The sequence below is a fragment of the Pseudopipra pipra genome, chromosome 9 (assembly GCF_036250125.1).
Source record: "Pseudopipra pipra isolate bDixPip1 chromosome 9, bDixPip1.hap1, whole genome shotgun sequence".
NCBI classification, from domain to species: Eukaryota; Metazoa; Chordata; class Aves; order Passeriformes; family Pipridae; genus Pseudopipra; species Pseudopipra pipra.
Genome location: NC_087557.1, coordinates 2216843 through 2242756, shown reverse-complemented (window position 1 = coordinate 2242756; position 25914 = coordinate 2216843). Strand labels below are relative to the sequence as shown.

Below are 25914 nucleotides of genomic sequence, written 5' to 3'. Positions count from 1 at the left end.
TTACCTGTGTGAGGGGGGGTTCTGGCAGAAAGGATCAGGTTTAGGGTGCTCTTAAATGATATATTTCCTTTTTGCTCTTGTAGAGGGAGCACTGCAAGGGGCTATTCAGGTGACAGAGGTGCAGAGCACTCTGTGTGCTGCGGTACCGAGGAGGAGCACCAAGTCACCTTTGTTTCAGGATTTATGGTTTCAGGAATGATCTTGATCTGTTCAATGGGAAAAAAAGGGGATGTAAGGGTTTTTTTTTTTGTCATGAAAGTCTTCTAAATTGTATTAATGGTTCTATTTATTAAAATTACCTGCATTTTATCCCCTGTATTTTGTTGTCACAGCCCCAAGGCTGCCAGAGCTCCAGGAGGGTTTGGACAACGCTCTCAGGCACAGGGTGGGATTGTTGGGGTGTCTGTGCAGGGCCAGGGGTTGGACTGGATGATCCTGATGGGTCCCTTCCAACTCAGCATATTCTGTCATGATATATTGGATTTCTACCTGTAGGAACTGGGTACATCTTGAGATCTTTTTAGGCTGAAAGTCTAATAACAAGTGCTCTAAGCACACATTTCTTATTTTGATTTTTCTTTTAGCTATTATTAAAAACTGCCTTTTCTTACCCATTAATATCTGGCTTTTGTTTAAAAATTACTGCACAAAGGGAAGGGGAGAAGGCATGGAAAATCACTGGCTTTTTAAAATTTCCTTTTCTTTTCCACTGGTGATTTTTACACTTCCTTTTTTTTACACATGCACCTTTTAAATGTGCATGTTGACGTGTAAGTGGCTTTGATGTGGTCGCGCGCAGCCGGCAGCGAACGGGGGTGAGTTCCTGGAGTCCCACTAGTGGGTTCTGTTGGTGGTGGCAGCGGGGACAAGAGAGGAGGTCGTTCACAACCGGCTGCATGGTGCAGAGAATTGGGAGATGATTTGTGGCTTGGCATATATGGCAAATGGAGATGTTAAACCAGACATCTCCTGTGACTGGACGGGGCTGGGAGCCAGGCGGTCCCTCGCTGCTCTGGTTCTGGGAATTCCTTAGGGTGTTCCCATCATTGCCCATCACTGCCTCAACAAAACGCCTCTGTGGGTGGCACATGTTTGCCTTTTGGGATTTAGGTAAAGCTTCTGCAACATGGATGCTGCTGAGGGAAGTAGGCATTTCTAGAGATAACAAATTAACTCTGGGCATTGTAACCAGAGTAAAATATTAATCTTCCCAATAGGTTAATTTTGGAACTGTTTGGATGGTCTGTAAGGAAAGTAATGTAATTAACTTTTGTATCTTTTGCATCTGGAAATATGTGCTGTATTTTTATAAATCAAGTTTTCATTAGGTCCTCCCCTCCCCTCCTGGTTTAAAGGAATACTGGCAGTGAGGAGACATTTGTGCTCATCATGGATCTGCAGTACTTTACTGTCCTGGATAATTACTGTGTCCCTTTCATAATGCAATTAATAAAAATGAAATATCTGTTGATTTACAAATATACTTCGAGGTACCTGAGCAGTGAAAATTTGATAGACTAATAGAAGAAAGCTACTATGCCAGAAAGGATATAAAAATCCATTTCAAGTCCTACTTTGCAATGCAACAATCTCATTTAATAGTTGACTGATTGAGAGTGGCATTGCTTGTTAAGTAAAGAGGAATTGGCTTTTTTATTGACAAGGAAACTGAAGACGCCTCATCCTGTATGTGCAGTAATAGAATATGTGTAATTTTGAGGGTGTGGAGTAGTAATGACTTATTTTCCGGAGAACTCTTGGGGTGGCTCAGTGTGGCACAGGTTTTTGTTCCTGGAGCAATTGATGGATACATTAGTGGGGCTGTAAGGAGCAGGACCTCCATTGCTGCACGAGGGGTGCTCAGAGGTGCTTAGTTAGGGTTTTTTTTGTGGAATCTGAATAGTCTCTGTCAGGTTCAGTGCTAAAATGATAACTGTTCTGCAGTGGAGTACAGAGACAGATGCTGGCTGGGACAGCAGAGACTGAGAGTTTCATTATGACATTGAAAAATCTGAAAAGACTTAAATATTTTGTGCTTGGTGGGTTTTTTCAACTTTCCAAGGGATAGTTTAAAAACAGAGCAGTGAAATGGAGTTGAAATAGCCTTTCTGACCTGGCCATGCTGTGCCGTGTTCAAGGTGCAGGGAGGCCCTTCCTGCTCCCCCGTCATGGTGGGGGGATGTTGGGGCATCCAGAAACCTACCTGGTGGCTTCATATGAACAGCAGTATTTTCAAGGCACAGACCCTTTGTTTTCCTCCTGACTGTTCCTTTAATTAATCTCTCTGCTGCTTGTTTCCTCTCCTGCTTTCATTTCTCAATTTGATCTTTTTAGTGGGCTAGATAATTGCATTTACTGAGTATCCTTCCTGCCAAGCATCGTGGCTGTAATCTCCTCCACCTGAGAAATGGTTTCCTTTGAACAACCTGGCATCTGCCTCAAAGTTATGTGTTAATTAAATAAAAAAAAAAAAAGTAAAAAAAAAGTGTGTCTGTATGTATATACATACATATATATATGTGAATTATAGAGTTGCAGCAAGCAAAAGTCTGGGTAGCTGAAAGATACCCAGTGTTATGAATGCACACCACCAGCACTGTTTTTTGGCTTTGTAATTGCAGAGGAGTGCACAAAAGTCTTTAATTATATGATCACAGGGCTGTTTTTTTCATACTATCTTATATATGCTGTTTCCTCAGATCCTAAATACGAAGACAGTACAAGCGAGGCAGAAATTGTGTGTTTAGTGGTAACTGGATTTTAGGATGTTGAGGCTGCATTTTTAAGTCTTTTCCTGAGATAATGAAATGGCCTCTGAGGTTGTGGTACATTCCCCCACACTTGAACCAGGTGCTGCAGTGTGTCCTGGCCAGATGGGTTCACTGGGGGACTTGGCCAGAGGGTCCCTGACCTTGTCAGGAGCTGTGAGGGAGCGGAGCAGCAGCAGAGTGCTGCCTCCCTTCATGGGGTTCAGGGGAGTTTAAGATTTCTGATCCTCCTCCTACCACATGCAGTCACACCCATGTGCCCCCTTCTCCCCAAGAATGGTTTTACAAGTGGTTTTGAGTACTCAGTGTCTTCCTCTTGTTCGTGCATCTTTCTGTACTTCTCATTGCATAAAGAGAAGTGTGTAACCCTGAGGAGCATGGAGGAAGTCTGAGCTAGAGCAGGAAAAATCTTAGGTGGTATCCTGACTGGAAAACTCTCTTCCGTCCTTGGTCTGCAGACCTGTGTGCATATGAAGCAGAAATCTTAATGGAAAAATTATTTCCCACAAAACAACTATTGCTTGCACATCAGTGTGTATATTATAAAGTCATAGAGTGGCCTGGGTTGTAAGAGACCTTAAACACCATCCAGTTCCACCCCCTGCCATGGGCAAGGACAACTTCTACTACACCAGGTTACTCCAAGCCCCGTCCAACCTGGCCTTGGACACTTCCAGGGATCCAGGGGCAGCCACAGCTTCTCTGGGCAACCTGTGCCAGGGCCTCCCCACCCTCACAGGGAAGAATTCCTTCCCAATATCCCATCTAACCCTGCCCAGTGGCAGTGGGAAACCATTCCCCCTTGTCCTGTTCCTCCATATCCTTGCAAACAGTCTCTCTCCATCTTTCCTGTAAGTTCCCTTCAGGCACTGGAAGGCCACAATCAGGTCACCCCAAAGCTTCTCTCTTCCAGGCTGAACAATCCCAGTTCTCCCAGCCTTTCCTCCCAGCAGAGCTGCTCCATCCCTCGGATCATCTTGGTGCCTCCCCTGGACTCTCTCCAGCAGCTCCATGTCCCTCCTGTGCTGTTCTCCAGGGCTGGAGCAGCTCTGCAGGGGAGTCTTACCTGGGGGGCAGAGGGGCAGAATCACCTCCCTCAGTGTGCTGGTCACGCTTCTTTCTATAGGTGTGTTGGTTTGTTTTTCCCTGCCAAAGTACTCCTCTGACCTACCTGCCACTAAGGTAGACGCAGCAGTGGGCCTGTGCCCCTGGGGCAAGGTTAGTTAACACAAGCCTTTATGCTTAATGTGATAAACAACTGATGCACAACTCTGGTTTCCACAGTTCCTGCAGTATATGACAGTCCAAAATGTAGAGTAGCCTTGGGAACTTTTTGGTGAAGAAGAAACCAAATAGAATAAGGAACCAAGTAATGACCTCCTTGATTCAGCTGCACATGTCCTGTTGTGTCAGCTGATGTTCAGTGGTGTGTCTCTGCAAGGGAGCTAAATTATGGCTTCGTCATGGGTTGCCACTTTTAGACTGGGGGGAAAGAAATCAGAAAACCCAAGATAAATAAACTGAGGCGCCCGATGAGCAGCGGCGTCGTGGGGGTTGGAGCGTCAGGCTGGGCCTTTCACGGGACAGGACAGAGATACCCACAGCAGGGAGAGCTGCAAGCAGTTTGCAGCACCAGGAGCTTCTGACAGCACCAATGAAGGGTGGGTTCATATGGCAGTACGAGGTTTGGTGCTTCTGCAGCAGCCAAGATCAAGATGATGTTTTCTGTCAGACCTGTCGGCCTCGAGGGAAACGCTGCTGAAAGCTGTCATGATTTGGGCCTGCAAAGGGGTAGTTTGATAAAGTAGAAGAGAATTTGCTAAAATTTTTCAGGTAGGCATCACCCTTGAGGGAGTTAATGTTTCAGGAAGAGCTGAATATGCCATGGGGCTGCTTGATAGCTTAGAAAAGAGTTATCCCTGTCTTGCCGAGCTTTAGGGCAAGTGTCCCTCCAATTCTGCAGAAATCCTCCATGTAGGGTCTGACTTTCGTTACACTGAATGTCTCAATCTTTTTTCCTCCCAAAAAATAACCCTAGCAGTCACATCTGCCGTGTGCAGCAGCAGTCGTTGGCGTTCCTTGGGCACATGTTAGGATTGTGTAGGAAGAAGAAAAAATACTTGAGAGTGGTCTTTCCAGATGTGCTGCCATCTGTTGATTTTTAAAGAGTTTTTCTGCCAGATGATTTATATTTTATTGGCAGAATTGGTGTGTTGTTTGTGCACGTATTCTCTGTTTAATATCTAGTGGTGTCCAGTGCCTCAGCTCCCAGCAGTGGCTGTATTTTTAGATTGGATTAAGGTAAAATAACTTGACTCGGGAAATCTGAATGAGCATTTTCAGATAATCTTTTGAGAAAAATGGGTTGGCTTATTTCCTAAGTTGTTTTTATTACTCTATTCATGGTTGTGAAAACAACGTGATCACTGGGATCTAGAATTGCCTGTGAATTGATAGCTTTGGGGGTTGCTGACAGAGGAAGACAATGGGCTGCTCTCCCAGTGCTGGTTGATCTCCGATGAAATTTCACTCCCAACCCACATCCAGTGGATCGGAAACCCACCCCCACAGCTGTGAATCTCTGCAATTAAGTTAGAATTGAAACATCCAGGTAGGATCAAAGGAACATGTACGTGCTGCTTTCTTTGAGTGCTTGAAGCTGCAGCTAAGAAGATAACTCAGATATTCTCCATTTCTTAGTGTTTAGCTTGAGAAATATTAATTTGCAAGATTTTTGCAACTACTTTCTCTAACTGTTGACTTTTGTGGGGATGTTTGACATAGCTTCTGCTGGTATCTATGCAGTTGATACACATACAGTAACAATTCTGGAATAAATTGAGTAGCTCATCTCACCTGTGGCATTCAAGGCTGAGGACTCAGGCGATGGAAACTGCAGCCACCCAAGCAATCTGATTCTGCTCCTTGACTATCCTTGTGGTTAAAGAGTTTATTTTTTTCCCTGGTGTCTGGCCCGGCTCTTTCTATTTGTCGTGTCCTCCCAGTGTAGCCATGGAGATCAGAGTATTCCTCCTTCACAGTGGCACTGGAGATGAGCTCCAGGAGAGCGGCCTCCAGCTCTGGGGGCCCAGCACAGGAAGGACATGGACCTCTTGGAGCAGGTCCAGAGGAGGCACTAAGAGGATGAGAGGGATGGAGCAGCTCTGCTGGGAGGAAAGGCTGGGAGAACTGGGATTGTTCAGCCTGGAGAGGAGAAGCTTTGGGGTGACCTGATTGTGGCCTTGCAGGGCCTAAAGAAGCTGACAAGAAAGATGGAGAGAGACTATTTAAAAGGACCTGAGGGACCCTGAGGACAAGGGAGAATGGCTTCCCACTGCCACAGGACAGGGTTAGATGGGATATTGGGAAGGAATCCTTTCCTGTGAGGGTGGGGAGGCCCTGGCACAGGTTGCCCAGAGAAGCTGTGGCTGCCCCTGGATCCCTGGAAGTGTCCAAGGCCAGGTTGGACAGGGCTTGGAGCAGCCTGGGCTAGTGGAAGGTGTCCCTGCCCATGGCAGGGGGTGGAACAAGAGGAGCTTTAAGGACCCTCCAACCCAAACCATTTTGTAGTTTTATGATGTTTGGCATGTTCGGTGCTCAGCATCCAAGTGGCTCACCTGCTGTTATATGTTTCAGTTAAATTGCATCAAAATGTCTTACGGTTTTTAACAAATATTTTTAGAAAGAGCAATTCAGTCCTTTATCTAAAGATAGCTTTTAGCTTTCAAGTCTTTGGGAGAGGAGAGCACGTGAAGCTTTGATCCGTGGCACTCACATCAGTAGGAGTACTTTCTGCACCTGGCAGAAATAAGTATGGTACAGAGGAAGTTGTTAGACAGAAAGTTCATATTTCACAGAACAGAAATGTGTCTTATTATGCATAAAGGATAAATCTTGGCATGTCCTGTGATAGGAAGGCAAGAGTGACTACAGAAAGATACAAAGCACAGGAAAATGAAGGTGTGTTTCAAAACTTTCTTCTTGGCGTAGTGACTGAAGTACCACTTTTACCTCCTGCCTGATACTTGATACCTCACTAAAAATAGAGAAGAGAGGCTCACCCATCATCCCTGTTGATGACAGCAGAGCCAAATCTGTTTGTCCTTAGGTGTCTGAAATGGGAATGCAAAATAAATCAACATTTTGTTTATTTATTTATTTATTTAAAGGCTAGATGTTTTTTACAAAAGATCTCTCCAAGACTCACAGTGAGTTCAGATATATTGATGAAGTTATGCTTTTTTCAGGTGGCATTTTTTTTCAAACTGAGCCAGAATTAGTGTCATTACTGATGTTTCTGTGGTAATGGCACTTACAGCCATGGCTGGAAGTACTGAAGAAGTTTTTCTCATAAGAACAACCACAGTTCCCCCCCCCTTCAGTAATTGTTTCAATATTATAAATTGATATGCTCATTTATCACTGAAATCATTATTAATGAGTGCTGGTTTTCTTTGTCATGTTGCCATGGCAACTGGGTGACATGTTTGGGTGGAATTATCTATTTCCAGATGGAGATCTTCATTCATAAGATTTGCCTGCTGAGAATTTTTGCAGCATATTCAACTTCAAAATTCTTCTTCCCTTGCCTTTCCCCAGAGTTTGGAGCTAGAGGCGTTCCTGCTCTCTGCTTTATATCCTGGGATTTTGTGGTGGGTGTTATGCTCACAGTATTTCTGTCTTTTATTTGTGCTTCATTTATGTTGTTTTTCTTTTGATTTAATTGAGTTGCTTTGCTTCAACTCGGGATTTGCTGTGCCAGTGCTGTAAACCCATTCCTCCCCCATATGAGTTATTGGAAAGCTTCTATTCTTATATAATATACCACACAATAGAAGACAGGACTTGATTTTTACTTTTACTCCTGAAAGGACCATAAAGATGTATTTCTCTTTATATATGACATACCACACTCTGAGTTATAGCGTCATAATTTTTTTATCATATTCACTACTTGATTTTTAGTTCTGTCTAAGAAATAAGCAAGATGTTTCACTTTTTTTTTAATATATATAAAACTGTATTAAGGAAAAAGATAGAGCAAGATAAATGTGCACAGAACTTTGTATAATATCCTTTATTCCAAGCTTCTTACAGTTTTAAGGGTCTTGTTAACTGCCAGACTTAATTAGGTCCTACTGGATCTCAATCAGCATTTCAGGATTTCTCTGGGTTCACTTCTGATCACTCACACTAAAATACCTCAAAATGTTGTGTTTCCTTTAGTAGAAATCAAAAGATAAAAATCAAAAGGTGATTTTTATCATCCTTTACTTCTTCAACTGCAGATCACTCTTACCTTATTGAACAAAACCCAGTTAGCAGTTTTTTGCAAATATCTTAAGGAAAGGCAGTAAAGGCCCATTCATCCAACCTGTCTTAAATACAATTTTCATATTCACCTAATGCCTTTAATGACCATGACTTCAAGGTCTGCCTGTTGCTTAAACATCCATTCTTTCACGCTTCCACTTCTTTCATCCTGACAGGAACTTTAGAACAAGAACAATCTCTTAAATATTTCAGAATCTGTAGTTTCTGAACACCTTGTCTTATGCATATCATATCTGTAGAAGATAAATATGGTCTTCACCTAGTCAAAAAAAGTCTTTATATGGCTGTGTCCTCCCAATAATAACCTAATACAGCAAGACCTGTCTTCTACAAATAATTATTTGAATTTAATTGCTATATTTAGTATATTTGTAATAATGAATGTTACCTTATCTGTGAATAAGTTGTTACACCAACTAAGTGTCCACACTGCCACCTTCTCCTCCTTTGCACCCTCTGGTTCCTCTTTGAAAGTGAAATCATATTTGTTTATACCTACTTCCAGCAATACTAACAAATGTTACCAACATATTATATTTGTGCTCCCTGTATTAAGGAAAATGTTTTGCTTGGGATAGGGAATTACAAGAGCTTATGAGTAAAAATGTTGCTTCAAACCTGGTGTCTCTGATCCTTTCGCTTTGTCTCTCTGTGTATCTGATAAAACAGTTGTTCATGGCTCAGTTAACCAAAATTAGGTCGATCACTGGCTTTCCACAGGCCAGAGCTGCATTTGCCTTTTTGTGAGCTATTGCTTCGTGCACTTCTTGCTGGGAACACGTGGGACTGATGGAGCTGATAAACTGCCTGGCACTCCTGGCTGCTAATCACTCCTTTAGGCACTGAAGCCTCTTCCTTAGTGTGCCTCATCCCAGGAGATAGTCTTGGCCTTTAAGGCAGATCCTCAGCTTCAGGTTATGTCAAAATTATATTGGTTTTTGAGATACAAATAGAGATTTCTTCTGCTCGAACACAAGCTGTGTATTAGAGCCATGACGTTTATATTAATTTTGTAAGACACTGCCTATTACAAGACTGATTCTACTAACATCTGCAGAAGCAGGGGTCTTCTACTTTGACCTCCTGATTTTTTTAAATCTGTATCCGTAGAATCACAGAATGGTTTGGGTTGGAAGGCACCTTAAAACTCATCTCATCCCACCCCCTGCCATGGGCAGAGACACCTTCCAGTAGCCCAGGTTGCTCCAAGCCCCGTCCAACCTGGCCTTGGACACTTCCAGAGATCCAGGGGCAGCCACAGCTTCTCTGGGCAACCTGTGCCAGGGCCTCCCCACCCTCACAGGGAACAATTTCTCCCCAGTATCCCACCTAACCCTGCCCTCTGGCAGTCGGAAGCCATTCCCCTGAGGGGAACGTGGATTTCTCCAAAGTAAGACTTGCTATTTGGTGTGGTGTGTTCAACTTGCCCCAAAAATGTAGTGGAAAATGACTGATTTATTTTTGGAAACTTCCTTGCTGCTACACTGAGCTTGAATTATCCAGGTATCTGCACTCCTACAGTTTGTAGGATGGAGGGAAGAGTAATGCCAACTGTGCTACAGATAACTGAGTAGTTACTATATTCATAAGTAAGTATTAAACTTTACTAACACTCTTGTGAAAATCGCATAAGAAACCTTTGCAAAGTTCTTTGCCACCATTTTTGGACTACTTGGCACATCTGACAAATGATGCAGCATTTGAAGGATCTGTGCTCATGTTCAACGTGAATTTAAGATTGCATTTTTGAGGGATTTTGTTGATGATGATCTCTAAAAACTCTCCAGCTGTATTCAAATTTCACATATAAATCTGATTATACCAGTTATCAGTCATGGGCTCATCAGTGCCCTGATTGACTTGCTGCAAGAGATGGTGTTTTTCAGGGAAGCATCCCTCACATACAGTCCCCACAGGGCTGCCATGCAGTCGGTGTTAGAGCACAATTAATCTCTTGGAATAAGCAGGAGACACGTTCCAGAGATTATTTTTGCTGCTGAACATCAGGACCTCCATCCCTTCCTCGTTTTTCACTGGGCTGGGTGGAACGTGCCTCCCTCTTTCAGTTACCATGGACTGGCTGAGGTTTCTGCAAACTTCCTTTGTGCTATTTTCTCCTGCTCATCTGTTTTCCCATTCCAATCTGTACGTGCCACCGTGGGAGTTTTATGCCTTTTCTGCATGTGGGTTTTATTGCTAATCACAGCAGAGATCACTGGAGCTGGGAGCAAAATGGAAGTTAGATAATTGCAGTCAATCAAGTACTTCTAACTCCCAGGCTTTATTGTGTTCAGCCCTTTTGGGTTTATGAATTGTCACCTCCAGACTGGCTAAATTACACTGAAAAAAAAGGAAAAAAAACCTCAGAGTTGTTGTTCACATTTACCCATCTAATAATATTGCCTTAAATTCTTCCATCTGTTTTGAGATTTTGCATCTGAGATGCTGCTATTTGATAAAACCACAGTTTTATTTAAACCGTATAATAAAAAACCCCCATATAGATACGGACTAAACCAAATGCAAAACCATGTTGCACTTTTAAAAATTGGATTATTTTTCTAACAGTCTTATTTTTAAAATAAGCCTTTTAAAAATAAACCTTACTTTTCAAAATAAGGCTTATTTAACTCACAGATTCTGGGGTTCACAGTTTCCAGAAAACAACTTTCCTTTTAAATAGTGTTGATTACTTCTTTAGCAATGCAATAACCCAGAAAAATCCATTTGTGTTCTGTTTTTCTTTCATCAAGTGAGAGATATTGCTTGAAAACACACGCAAAAAAGAGGGAATTTTGTGTGGTTTCTTTTAATTTGCTGAAGTTTTGCCTTTTATCCTAGTATACTGTGTCTCATTTCACTTTGTATTAATATTTGCCACTTTTGTGGGATAAAGTTTCTCTTCTGCATCATACATCCTGGCTGGAGGAGTGTGGGTGCAAAACTCTGGGTGTTTTTTCCAATAGATTCATGTGCTGCAAGGCAAAAAGAGACTGAGAAAAGGCAATGTTGGTACTACAGGCACTGGATTCTCAGGCTGGAGAGAAGAATCACTTCTCCCCAAATCCAGTCTTGTCCTACCAAAGAAAAAAATTTCTTTATTGAAGCTTCCCGTGGGACAGAAAATATTTCCATACTGGAGCTGGGAATTTATTATTTGAAGACTTGAAATGTGAAGCTGATAAATATTAAGGGCAAAGCAAGAATCTTACTTTTTTTTTCTTATTTATTTTCAGGCTGGATTTCTGTCTGGGTAATATTCATATGCAGGAAAAAATGGTTGCTGGGGGGAAATGGGAAGAGGAAGATGGTCGGCATGGGGCCTTCTCTCCAGAAATCATTCCGTGTCTGTGCATTGTGTCCTCAGGAAAAACAAAATTAAAAGAAAAAATAAAAGCAGTGGAGTTTGGTGTTTTTACCAGCTTTTAACTTAAATTTTCAGTACCCTCCATCAGCTTTGCTTTTCAAAGGAGTCTTTTTTCAATGCAAGGAGTATCTGTGAGTAGACTCCTCTCTGTAGTAACTGCTGGTTGCCCACTGAGAATAAAAATCCAGGGAGAATGCAGGAGCAAAGAACTTGTTTGCACTGAACATATTATACAGAAAACTAGGGATTTGGGAGAGAGTACACACCAAACATCCCTGTTTTGTGGTGCCATGGCTATACTAGACCAGAAGCTACTGAACAGCTTCTGGAAACTAGTACTGAAAATTCTTACTGAAGCTTCAGTCAGGAGAATCTCCCTTGGTATCAGTCACATTTAAGCCTTTAAAACTATATACATGTAATTTTTAGTTGCTTTGCTTAACTAGGGTCTTTTCTAGTCAGCTCTTTTGGTTTTAGTTTGATTTCTGTCCCAGCTGCTGAACTACACTGGTTCAAAAAATTTTTTTTTTCTTTTTTTTGTTTTTTCTTGGTGCTCAGATGAGTATAGGATCAAACCAGTGGAAGAGGTCAAATACATGAAAAATGGGGGAGAAGATGATCAGAAAATAGCAGCCAGGAACCAAGAAAACTTGGTAAGGATTGAACTTATCACTTATCTAATGACATAATGTGGCTCTGCTTTTGTCCTGAAATATGCAACGTGCAGCACCCTCAAACCCCGGCTCGCGCGCGGCAACGGGATCTGCTCCAGAATGTCCCAGCTCCCTGCAAAGCTCTCATAGAAGGTGCAAAACGTGGCTTTTTCCTGCTTGTCTTTCTGAATTAGGCTCTACTTGATCTTGGAGTGAGTGCTTCCACAGTCACACTCCCTCCCCTCCTTTGCAGATCTGAACAAACGCTTTATTTTGAAATGTGTGTGTCTGTGGTGGTAAACCAGCAGTGCACTGCCGTTAAGAAAATGACCTACTTATGGAGATATTATCTACTTATGGAGATAGTAAACCATTACTGCTGGTTTTCCATATTTTAAAATTCACGGGGAAGGCAGTTAGGACTGGAAGAAACCAATATATTCATAACACAGCAGTCACAATAAAACATGGTGTGTGTTACTTCTGCCCTGATTTGAGCACTCGTAGTTCCACTTACGGGAAGGCAATCACAGGTGAAGTCTTAGGACTACTTGAAATCACTAGGATGCTGTTAAAGCAGCTTAAAAATCACGGTTGAGTCACTTCTGGCATTTCTGAGAAGTCATTTCTCCTCTTCTAAAGCTGAAGGAACGTAGGTTTTGTAATTGGCTGGCTGGGGCTTTGCCCAGCTGAAATTTTCCAAGACATCCCACAATTCTCATAGTTGGATGCAAAATTTCACATCTGGTTTCACTCATTCATTGCAGCTTTTCTTCACATAGGATTGTTGGTTTCCCCCCCCTCCATCAGTAGGACCAGAAGGGGAACATCATCATCAGCCTTCAGTGGAACCATAACCATTATCACCAGCTGAGGATTTGCCTTTTGCCAGCATTATACAAAAAGCCACTGTTTGGGGTTTTTTTCTTTTCCTGGAGATGTAAGTGATCTCCAGGCAATTGGATACTTCATATTCCCTCTTCTAGACCCACACACTTGTGTTACACCACTCCACGTGCATTCCTGCAGGAAACAGAGTTTATTTTGCTGTCCTAACCCCATTGCTCAAGCAGCGATTGAGCAGCAGGTGACACGATTTCTTCTTCAGTCTCCAGATTAGGTATTTGCCACCTGAAGTTTTGCATTGCTAATGCTCCAGTGGACAGTGCAGCTTCAGTTTGTAGCAGGATTTAGGGTGGGTCTTTTTTTTTTTAGAGCCTCAGAAACATGGCTGAGAATATCCCCTTTTCCAGCAGCATCCCCAGTGAATCCAAATTTATTGCCAGCATAAGCACGTTTGTTTTGAACTGGAAGAAGTGCGACTGCAGGAAGTTTTTGCTCATTTTAGGCACCTCAGTGTGAACACAATGAACACAATCCTCATTTTTTGGGGGGGGAGGGAAGGAAAAAAAATCTAGCAGGTTTTTAGGTGGGATACAGGGAAAAGGTTCTTCCCCCAGAGGCTAGCTGGGCACTGACCAGGCTCCCCAGGGCAGTGGGCACAACCCCAAGGCTGCCAGAGCTCCAGGAGGGTGTGGACAATGCTCTGAGGGACAGGGTGGGATTGTTGGAATGTGTATGCAGGGCCAGGAGTTGGACTGGATGATCCTTGTGGGTCCCTTCCAGCTCAGGATATTCAGTCTAGATTTTAGACTAGCCTTCAGCTGCAGTTAAATTAGAGTATTTGCAGAAGGTAACATGCCACTTGAAGGACAGAAAGGAAAGGTTCAGGAAAGCTCAGGTCTGCTGAGGTGACACAATGGCTGAAGTTGTACTCAAAACTAGCTCAAGATATTTTACACTTTGGTTAGTTCCTGCTGTCTTGTAGCACCTAAGTGTTAGCCTGATTAAATTTAGGAAGATCCATTTCTACAAGACAGTGCTTCATGTTTTATTATTGACGGGTCATGTTTTATGGGAGCAGTGGGTTTGTTGGAAAATGGAACTTAATATGGATTTTGAGGGCTGGTATAGCTCTTCTCTCTCATGCTTATCAGAAGGAAAATAAAAGACAACAACACAAAGTCTTCAGTCAGGATGTATATACTTTAAAACAAAAACTGTCCTGCACACCAAAAAGGCTTTATTTTCCTTCTCCTCATCTTACTATAAGGAGATTACCTTGTCTGTAATATATGCAGCTTTTTAATCCTGGGAATTGTCAAGTCCTCGTCACTCCTGGATTTTTTAAAATAGGTTTCACTGTTCAAGTTGTCCTTAGTAAACATGTTTTAGTTCAGTGCTTAGAGGATGGGTTAAGCTACCCATCACTCAGGCTTTAATTTTCTGAACGGGTGAAAAGTTGGCAAGTGCTTACATAATCCTGGCTTCTCATCAGCCATTTCCAGGCAACAGAAATTTTAGGAACAAGGAAAGGCGGTGGGAGAATCGACCAGCCCTTTTTCCCCTTTTCTTGTTTCTTAATCCCACATTTCTTTATTGTCACAGGGCTGCAAATTGACATCCTTTGCAGAAACATGGCTCAGATGAGATGTATAACCTCAATGTCCTTATAGTCTGTGCCTGGGAACTGCTCTGCTGTGGGTTATCTTACCCCTGATACTGGTGCTTGAATTATGTTCTTCAGATGCCGTTGAATTTTTCGATCCCATTATCATCTCTGTTACTTTTTTGAAGTATTTTGAAGTCTTGCTTAAAAAAAAAAAATCTCAACTCGAGTGAAAATAAAACCTCTTCCTTTACAACTTAGGGACTCTTTGATGTGGTACCATCTCTGCCTTTGGTGTTGCAATATTTCTGAGTCAGGGGGGAAAAAAGGTCACATAAGTAAGATACAGAGAATAGGAGGATGTGGCAGTCACCAGGGAAATTGTCATTTCATCCTGGGGTCCTGTGGTCAGAGTCCCAGGCTTTTATTCTGCTTAAGGAGAGAATTGGAGAAGGGCTGGTACAAGCGTGGGAATCCGTGGGAGAGATGAGGCTCTGTCAGTGAATCACCAGCTTCTCAGCTCCAACCTGAGGCTTAAGCAGAGCTCAAAACTTGAGCAAGTCTGACACTGTAAAGCAGAAATATTCCCAAGATGCACTGACAACAGGAATGGCTGTGCTAGAGCTGCTTGCCAGGTGAAGCAGAAGATGCTCCATGGGAAGACATTTTCTGGCAGAATCAAAGGCCTCCTTGAATTTATCCCCTCTTGACAAGGGGATAAAAAAGAAAATAAGAAAGGATAAAAAAGTCAAGCTTGTTTCAGACTCTGTCAAAGTCACTTGTTTTCCTGCCTGCCTTTGTATCCATGATTCACTTCTTTACTCAGTTTGTTTCTCCAGTTCTTCACTTGCTGCTGGGATCAGTCCTGTCCTGGTTTCATTCTTGGTACCTCTGACACCTTCCTGAGCATCTCCACCCTCAAAATGAAGACAGACATGTTGCACTCAAGCTGACAGTCCCACATCCTGCTGATGGGATTAGGATGTAGCAGGATTAAGTGCTGTAGAGTTGGGGTTACGCTGGATGCTGTCACTCTGCACCACGTGCTGTGATAGCTGCTCAGCTAAACCAGAGACATTTGGAGTCAGGCCTCTGAAGAACTGGTAGATAGATGAAAGAAAGAAGTAATTTGTACTGTATAAATTTTTAAATAACAAGTGGTGGGACATATATATATATATGTAAGAAAATATATGGAAGGTGTGCTAATTTTCACATGAGACGTGATAATGCCTAGAAGGTCCTGTATGTGTTATTATTCCTGGAGGTAAATGAGCAGCTGTGATGGTTATTTGTGAGCTCAGAAGCAGAAGGGCTGGCTGGGATGGTTTTTTGGGTTCCTGGGTTTTGTCTCCATGCGTACCTTGGTGCCAGTGTGCCACATGAGGTGATGAACCCCCCTATGTTAAAAGTAAACCTCAACTCTCTGTGGATCCACAGCAGCTCTGCAAAACCCCACTGGGGCAGAAGGGACCTCTCCTGCATTTCCCCATTTTTTTGGGGCGACTATGTGTTGTTTAAGGGATTTATGATAAGCCTTCTCCAAAACAAAGGGAGTTTTACCAACGTTGAGTTTGCCACTCAGCAGCTCTGGATGAGATTTTTTGGCCCTAAACAGTAGCAAAGGGTATTGATGGCTGATCGTGTTTCACATACCCTTGGAAAGCTAAAATGATAAAATTCAGGCGGTATTAAGATTTTAAAAGGTAAAGTCCATTCCGAAACCTACCTACTGTAAGGAGGTGTGACCAGAATAAATAACACATTTCCCCATTTTTAATGCTCTATTCATTTTTTGTTTGGAAAGGACTGTTTATCTCTACGCCACCACGTTAAATATACACAGTACAATTACATAACAGTCTATTTAACATTCATAATAGGACAAATTTAATTGTCCTCATTTCCATACTCTCACAGCACTCAGGGCTTTCCAATGTAAAATTTGACTGCCAGAAGAGGTAAAATGAGAAGGTGTGTCGTATTCCTGCAGCTTAGCATTGCTTTGGCAAACTTGATGAGCTGTATCAGTTTTGCTCTAAATGGAGCTGTAATAGTACAGATTTCCCTGAAAATATCAAATCCCTAAAGCTGCATTTCTTTTGCATTAGGTGGCTATCTTCATATTTATTGCAGTTCAGGGTTTGGATGTTTTTATAACTTTTATTCATCTTTTTCTGGGCTGCATTGGTACAAAAGGCCACATACTGGGTTTTTATGCTTTGCTATCCAAACCCCCAAAACAATTAGGTGTAATCCTCCTTTTCATCCTGAAACTCCATAGTGAAATTGCATGTTAGAGCTTGAGATGAATTCCTGCTGGAGCTGGGAGAAAATTGCCTCTCTGTTGCTCTTGCTCTCTCTCACTCCACCTTTAATAACAACGTTTTGCCTTTTGTTTTCCCCGATAAGTACAAATTTCCACTCCACTTACCTGCAAATGCAATTTTTGTCAGCCTTGTGTGTGCTGTTATTTCCTGACTCTCTCTTGAGCTGCTCAGCCCGGCTGCTGTTCTCCATTTATCACTCAGCTCTGTTATACTTGGTATTGCAAACCCTCCTCCTCCGTGGCTCTGTATTCAACACCAGTTATCATTTTCTGCAGTGATATGTTAAAAGTAGACAGTAATATCTGATAGATAAAGTGTGTGCAATTAGAAACCTGGCAGAAAATGCAGACTGAAACACCTTAATAACTATATAAAATGTAATATGTGAAAGGGAAGATCCCTATTTAAATATATATATTACAGTATGCAGAATGCATATTATAGATACATCGATCATAAACATTTCTGATGTGCAATGGAAAGGCTGGCATATGCCTGAATTCCACATCAGTTTAGGAAAACACCTTTTTAATTCTATTACCAAGCTGTCCAATCTAGTTGCTAAAAAAATATGAAGAAATAAACCAGCTAAAAGAAATTAGGGTGGCTACCACTAAATTTATTGGGGATATTTGTGGTGTTTTCCTTTCTGTAGCCCATAAGGGCAAATTTAAAAATGTAAATATAATTAATTTGGGACTTCAAGGTACTTAAAACCAGTACTGCTTCCTATTGCTAGATAAGCTCTGAATTGCTGTGTTTTGAATGTGTAATTCTATATTTATCACAGCACTGTTGTAGTACATTGATGAAGAGCTTTGTAAAAATGAAAATTACTACATATTAATGTATACTCCAGTACTAAGAATCCAGGCTCGAGTTTCCTAGTTATTTATTTTAAACCATTTTGCAGTGATGGTGTTTCAGAACACACCATTTCAGGATCAAACTTCCTCATGCTCTGCTCGTAAAGGGAAAGAAACCAGAAATGCCCAAGCCCTCAAGCCTTTAGAAAGAAGGGGGATTCTTGGGTTTTGTCTGCCCTGAAGAGTTTGTGCCTGTTAAATCTTGTGTTGACCCCATGATTCCTTTCATTGCTGTATGCAACATGATCCAGGAGCCCCTGTCCCACCCCAGGACGGGGTCAGCTCCAGATACAAGCACTGGTACAACTTCATCATGTACATTACTCAGTCAGAGATGGATATCTAGAAATTTTCTATGTATAAAATATAGGCCATTAATTTCTCTGCCTCTTGCCCTCTTGCCCCCCTATTTTCCCTCTTGTTTTCAGATCATAGAATCACAGACTGGTTTGGGTTGGAAGGGACCTTAAAGGCCATCTCCTTCCACCCCCTGCCATGGGCAGGGACACCTTCCACTAGCCCAGGTTGCTCCAAGCCCCATCCAGCCTGGCCTTGGACACTTCCAGGGATCCAGGGGCAGTCACAGCTTCTCTGGGCAACCTGTGCCAGGGCCTCCCCACCCTCACAGGGAGGAATTTTATCCCAGTGCCCCATCTAACCCTGCCCTCTGGCAGTGGGAAGCCATTCCCAGTTGTCCTGTCACTCCAGGCTCTTGCCCAAAGTCCCTCTCCAGCTCTTGGAGCCCCTTTAGGCACTGGAATACCAGTACACATAGATGTAAGATCTGTATATAGAAGATATAAAGCCTCAGCTCAACAAAATACTTGAAGATGTTGTTGGTTCTTATGTTGGAATCCAGGCAGGGAGTAAAACACAAAAACATGGAAAATTACAGCTTGGGTCACTCTGTGAGGGGAAAAAGAAATCCAGACACCATTTTCTTTGGTTCCTAGGGCATAAGAGTGATAAAAGGACAACGTGAGCATCACCAGGTGAGCGTGGAGGTGGGATAATGTGCAGGAGGTCCCTGTGCCACCCACCCGTGGCAGCTCCTGCACTGCAGAAGAGAGCAGGGAAGGGAGGGCTCCAAAGCCAGGCTGCTCCCCCACACGTTTTCCCACAAGGACAGGCTGGATGCTTTGCCTGGATGCTGTGTCAGCCAAATCCCGGGACCCCGAGGCAGCTCTGGGGGAACAGGTCCCACAGGTTCCTCGTGGAGCTGCTCCCCATCTGAGCTCCACTGTCTTCAGTTCAAGAAAGAAACCACAGAACTAAAGCCGCAGAATAAGTGAGTAAATGAAAGCCAGGGATTAAAATTTGAGAGTAACTCAGTGGAGGAGCGATGAGAGCAATGTCAAGCTCCTTCTGCTCGAGATGGCAGGGTTCCCATTAGGATAAATGAAGCAGATCCCACAGGCAGGTGGAGGAGTTGGGACACCCCAGAACCCCCTGCCCCGGGCACCTGCAAGGACCAAGGTGTCGTTTCCTCCTGGCAGAGCTGCTCGGAGCAACCGAGAGGGCAGAGGGACAGAGAGGGCAGAGCAGATGGTGTGTCCCACTTGGTGAGGATGCATTCCAGATCCATGTAGGACAACATCTTTATAATATTCTGGATGCCCCAGGTTGCCCAGAGAAGCTGTGGCTGCCCCTGGATCTCTGGAAGTGTCCAAGGCCAGGTTGGACGGGGCTTGGAGCAACCTCGGCTACTGGAAGGTGTCCCTGCTCGTGGCAGGGGGTGGGACTGGAGGATCTTTAACGTGCCTTCCAACCCAAATCATTGTAGGATTCTAAAAGGAGTTTTGCTTTTTACTTTCATAAGATGATACCTAAGAAATTCCCCTGGGAATATATAGTATTTTCCTCCAGTCTTCATTGATAGTGTCAGGATTGGCACTTTTTATGGTGTGTATCATCCCAGATTCCCTTTCCCAGAGAAATGAAAATTATAAAATCATTCTCTGGTTTCTTTTTTCCCCCAGAGTCTGATATCCTAAATGAATGCTGCCCTATATGCTGTCACTACTAAGTAATTACAGCATTTCAGTCTTCATAAACCAATCTTTCCAGTGTTTTTTGGAAGAAATGCATTTGCAGCTGAAATAGAAGTGCAAGGAAAGGACATTGTTACCAGAGCCAGTTATTTTAAATGCTGTGCAATTAGGTGATTTCCATATTGCCCAGTTCATTTCAAATTTGCAGTGATATTCTTCAAAGAATGATTTCTCATAATGAATTTATGACAGTTTTAGCTCATTCCACTTACGGGTCACTGCATATTATATAGACATCAAAGTAAATGATTGCACTATTAATATTCTTTTTCTTCTGGATTCTATTATAATGCTTTTGGTGAAGTATTCATTTTTTCTCTATTTCATTATGAAAATCTAAAAGATAAGTGAATACTATTAATAAATATTTTTAGCAAGTCAGAAAACAATATAAAAATTTTGGTCCTCCAGCTTCATTTCTTCAGACCAGACTTTGTTTCCTTCTTCCCCCTTTGTTGTTGAATAAACCTTCACAGTGCCCTATGGAGAGGCAGAGTGATATGATTTATCAGGCTCTTGATGAATGTGACTTTTAAGTAGAAAGCTTAAAAAATATATAATTATATTTGTTTCTAAGCATATTAAAATGATGGTGTCCAGAAGCAACATGTAATTGCAGTGTTGATGGTGGAAAAATGTAGTAATAAAGGTCTAATGGGCAGGAGCCCAGGGCAGCTCTCAGGAACATATTTTCAGGACCAGTTTACATTGTTGGTGTGAAGAGTTCTAAAACCTGCAGAGATGTTCCCATCACTTGTGGAAGCAGGTCATTTTCCATAAGAATTGTGTTTTTCCCATGCCTGTATAATTTTAACGGGGGTGGTTTGTGCCTGGGATTTTTTCCCCCTCTTTGGGCTGATGCTGTTTAGGAGGAGGATGGACACAGAGCTCTTGGTGAAGCAGGAGTCAGAAGTCATGGCAAGGCAGCCAGTTTTTGATTTAAGAGTTTTTTCCATCATTGTGAGGACTGGCAACCTTCCCCTCTTTTTTTTTTTTTTTTTTTTTTAAAGCTGAGATACTTTTTTATTATTTTAATTATTTTTTTAAGAACTTGAGCATCTCCACACTTGAGGAACTGAAGCTTTAAGAAAGATGAGCTGTAGGATTTTGCAAGCTGTCACCAGGAGAAGCTCTCTGTATCCTCTGTTTTGGTACTTGCTATTCAGCAATTGCCTTGTAGGTGTTAATTATTAATTCTACTCTTCTGAAACAGAGGGTAAGGGGAGATACAGGCAGAAGTGAACATGCAGAAATACCTAAAATCATCAGAAGGCACTGATAGAGGCTAGAGCTGGTGAATCCAGGCAGCTGTGCTGACTGCTGGGAGTCCCAGTGTGGAGCAGCACTGGCCAAGCCAGTGAGCTGTGCTCTGCTGTCCTCCTGCCTTGTCACAGTGGCCAAGTAGCAGTTCAGTCTTTCATCTGTTCACATTTAATTATAGGTATTATATGGGTCTGCTCAAGCTTTCTTTTCAGGGACAGGATCTCTGCTCTTTGGGGACCAGGGACAGGACCTGAGGGAAGGGCCTGGAGCTGTGTCAGGGCAGGGTCAGGTTGGATCTCAGGAAAAGGTTCTTCCCCCAGAGGCTGGTTGGCACTGACCAGGCTCCCCAGGGCAGTGGGCACAGCCCCAAGGCTGCCAGAGCTCCCGGAGGGTTTGGCTGATCCTCTGGGGCACAGGGGGTGACTCTAGGGGATGGGTCTGTGGAAGGCCAGGAGTTGGACTGATGGTCCTTGTGGGGCCCTTCCAACTCAGCATATTCTGGGATTCTGCAGTTTCAGACTGTTGAAGTGCACAGTTATAACAAGCAAATTTATCTGTAGATATTTCATTAGATATTTAACCATGCAGCCTTTATGATCTCTCAGTTTTAGTCTGAATACGCTATTGCACCTGGAAAAGAGAGGTGAGGTGCCATTTTAGACCTCAAACCAATACGGATGTGGTGCTTAGAGACACGGTTTAGTGGTGGCCTTGGCAGTGTCAGGTTAGTGGTTGGACTTGATGATATTAGAGGGCTTTTCCAACCTTTATGGTTCTATGAATTTATTAATTTTCATTGCTTGAAGCTGAGGCGAAGCTCTCAGAGGGGTGGGGCTTTCAGGATTGGTTTCAGGCAAATCCTTCATACATTTTGGCCGTACCCTGTTTATACTGCAGTAATTTTTTTCAGTGGAAAGTGTTTCATTTTGTGAACTTCCCTAACTAATGTCTTCAAAGAAGAAAATGGGAAAATGAGCAGAAGCACTACAGGGAGAGGTAAGAAGAGATTCAGAGGGTTCTCTGCAACCCTGAACTTCCCTGCTTGCCACGAACAGCGCATGATAGCAGCATGTTGCATCATCTAGAGTTGTCATTGCTTGAAAAACAGAGTTTTCTAACTTATTTTTTCAAATTAACATTTTCAACTTTGAATTTGCCACTAGTCTCTTAAAAGCCCTGTTGCTCCTCTGTTCTGGGTTTAGAGAACCAGAAGCTCCCAGTCCATTTAGTACCATTATTGTTTTGAACTACTTGGATTTTGTCTCCCTTTGTTACACAAACAATGCCATTTTTTCCACTGTCCAATCTGTATGAGACTTTCTTCATTACCTAAATTATTTTTAGCATGTTTTTTCCCTGTTCATCTTGGTTATTTAGTAAGAAATGTTAAAAAAATACTTCTACAAGCAGCATACACTAGAACATCCAAGAGTGAGGAATACTCCCAGGAATAAAAATTGTAGCAGGAGAGCACTAACCAACCTTCAGATAGACAGTGTCTGTTGTACTGAATGAGGACAAAATGTTATTTTCCTGTTTCAATAGTCACTGTTTTTGTTAGATTTTCCACCTGTTAGGCAATTGTGTACTCACATCATTTATTGAGCAGGAACATTTTCCACTGCTGCAGCCGTTGTTTTGTGTTTGCTTGCTCGATATTTTGATTGTGTTTCATTACAATATGTGACCAAAGTTGGTACATGTTTCAAATTTGCCATGGAGAAAATGCTGATGTTTTGCACAGAATTATTTGAATCCGTGGTGAACATTTTTAAGTGGATTTTTTTTTTTAATTCTTGCAGGGAAATGAAGGGTCTCAGCCGGAGCTGGGCTACCCAGGCCTGTATCAGCTTAGGCTTTTTGGGATTTGAGGGCACATGGGGGCAGAAGACATCCTGATTTAATGGTGTCTTCTCTAGAGAAAGGGAGGCTGCTGGGGAAGCTCATTAACAGGCTCCTTTAGCTCTTTAGCCTTAATTGCTGCATACTCAGGGTGACAGGCCTGGCAGATCCAGGTCTCCTCAAGACCTGGCGTGACCTCGGAAGGCGCTTCCCGTTTGCTCTCCGGCTGCCGCACGTTTTGGGTCTTTTGGGAAGGTCACGGCATCCCTTTGCCTACGTCCCTCCACCTTGCCGAGGTTGACTGGGGTGGCCACCACAGAGGTGTCCAAGGTGCTGTGAAGCCATGGGATGCTCCTCAGGGAGGAGGTGAGTGAACCAAGAGAGGGGGATTTATTCCTGGTGGAGGATTAAAGCAGGATCTGCGCACGGACGGGGGGACTGGCAACATCCCTGGTGATCTTGGGGTGTTTGAGGTGTCCTGTACAACCCCCCCAAAAAAAGAGCTAGACTGCCTCCAGCTGATGTAGAAATGCTTCAGCCACCTCCAAGGACAAAACAATGAGTGTAGCTGCCCATTTGCACTATGTATTCTCACACCAGGGCTGGAAGGGCTCAGTCTCATCTTTTTTTTTACTATAATTTAACTTTTTGGCTTAAGTTGTTCCCCTTTGATTTTGTGGATAGCCAAGATGAGCTGCTCTGCAGGCAGCTGAGAGACTCAAGGGTGTGTTGTAATGGATTTCTGCGTTTCAACTGGTGGAAAGAGGAGGAGAAAATTGGATTGGGAGAGGGGGAATCAATATAAGATTATAACCTGCAAGGGTTCAGGATTTTTTTAAGTGAAAAGAAAAAGTCAGGGAGGGAAAAAAACCCTATGAAAATAAATTTATGCCTGTAAATGCAAGCACTTTGATATTCTGAAAAAGCTGAGCAGATAATTCAGGCTCTTGTATATACAGAGTTTGGAATTACATGTAGACATGTTACAAAATAAATCTCCTGCATACATGAATAATTTTTAATGTGAAGCAGTAGTTTACGCAGATACCAAAGTAATACTGAACTAAGTTAGTATGCACCTTTATGTTTGTTCTCACTGGGAAGAAAACCCTTTCTTTGGCTTTAAATTGTTTGTTCTTTGCTCCTGCAAGAAGCAGTGTTAGAGTTCAAACAGAGCTCTTGGTGTTCCGCTTTCATCTCCCACACCTGACCTGTGTGGACCGTGTGCTGCTCTATCTCATATAGAATCTTTCCATGGGATGCCATCAAAGAAAGGCAGCTTTAAATAAAATAATCAAGCCAACGGATAGTCTCTGCATGGGAACACAAACCCAGTGCTTCTTAATAAGGTAATCATATTATAATTGTGTGTGTGTATATATATATTTAAATGTAGCTTGTATTGCAGCAGCACCTGAAGGCAATAGTTGGGAATCAGAAGCAGCTGCTCTGCCTGCAAAACCAGCAAGAATGGGCTCTTATATTAACCATTTTTCCCAAAATTTCATCCAAACTAGCACTTTTATTCAAAAATCCATTTACTTCCAGAAGAGTGACTTAGAGCTAAGTTTCCAAAGCCCAGGCTGTTAATCAAAAGGCAAACCCTGGCAAGGCATCGTATGCAGCAGAGAGGGATGTTCTGCTGTCCTCTTCCCCCAGTATGGGCCTACAAGAGAGCTGGAGGGGGTCCTCGTACAAGGGCCTGGAGTGACAGAGCAAGGAGAAGTGGCCTTAAACTGACAGAGAGTAGGTTTAGATTGGATATAAGGAAGAAATCCTTCCCTGTGAGGGTGGGGAGGCCCTGGCACAGGTTGCCCAGAGAAGCTGTGGCTGCCCCTGGATCTCTGGAAGTGTCCAAGGCCAGCTTGGACAGGGCTTGGAGCAACCTGGGCTAATGGAAGGTGTCCCTGCCCATGGCGGGGGGTGGGATGAGATGAGCTTTAAGGTCCCTTCCAACCCAAACCATTGTAGGATTCTATGAATATTTGGATGATGAACTCCATGAAGGGGCAGTTTGGGTGGGAGTGGGAGGGAGCATGCCATCATCCTGCCCTTTTCCCTTAGTTTTCTCCCTTCCTTTTAGCCATTTGGAGAAACAAAACTGCTGTGAAAGAGAAAGGAGGGACAGATTTGACTGTCAGGCATGGTAGAACCCACGGGGTGATTTCAGGGTTGGAGAGATGCTGGTAGTGTTGTACTTCTGCAGCTGAAATGCCACGGGTTTGCCAGACCACCCTCTCTTTTTCATAGAATCATGGAATCACGGAATGGTTTGGATTGGAAGGGACCCTCGAGATCATGCAGTTCCAACCCCCTGCCATGGGCAGGAACACCTTTCAGCCAGACCAGGTTGCTCAAAGCTCCATCCAACCTGTCCTTGAACACTTCCAGGGATGGGGCATCAATAACCTCCCTGGCATCAACGACTTCTTTCTAGGCTTGGAGAGCACGTTCCCTTAGGAAGCACCCCTGAGCTAGCCATAGGGAATCCTCAGCCCTTCCAGGTGACTGGAGCTCTGGAATAACCAGCTTCAAGTTGCTTCATAGTCTCTAGGAGTGAGTCAAGGTCAAAACGTGCCTTACTGTTTTTTTATAAGGGCTTGGCTGGATGCACAAGTTTAGCAGCTTGTATATTTGTGGGATTTGTTGCTTCTGGAGATCTCCCGGCTCTCTAAGTCACTGCGTCCTGCCCAGCTTTTCTAAAGATTAACATCCGTGTGGGAACGCTGCCTCTGAAGCTGTGTTTACACTCATTTCCTTCCTGGGGAAAACATCCAGCAGCGGAGCAGGGCTTCGGCGGCGGCAGATGCGAGGAGACGGTGGCACGTCTTTGCAGAGTACAGCTTGTTCCTAGCTGGTTGTGCATGGAGTTTTCTGCGACCTCTTTTCCTTTTCTTTATTAAAAAAGCAAGCAGAAACCTCTTCCCGAGCTAAAAGCATCGCTCAGCCTTGCGGCAAACCCAGCCAGGGCTGGCCACCGGCCAAACCTTC

General features: G+C 43.1%; 1 protein-coding gene across 3 annotated transcripts in view; it reads left to right on the top strand.

Annotated features, from left to right (window-relative positions):
• C9H1orf21 (chromosome 9 C1orf21 homolog) overlaps positions 1 to 25914 on the top strand; it is a 113715-nt gene that overhangs the window by 56081 nt on the left and 31720 nt on the right. For all 3 annotated transcript variants that reach the window (XM_064664070.1, XM_064664071.1, XM_064664072.1), the window contains one exon: positions 12028 to 12122. In XM_064664070.1, coding sequence (XP_064520140.1) covers positions 12028 to 12122 — 95 coding nt within the window. The remainder of the gene's footprint in view (positions 1 to 12027; positions 12123 to 25914) is intronic.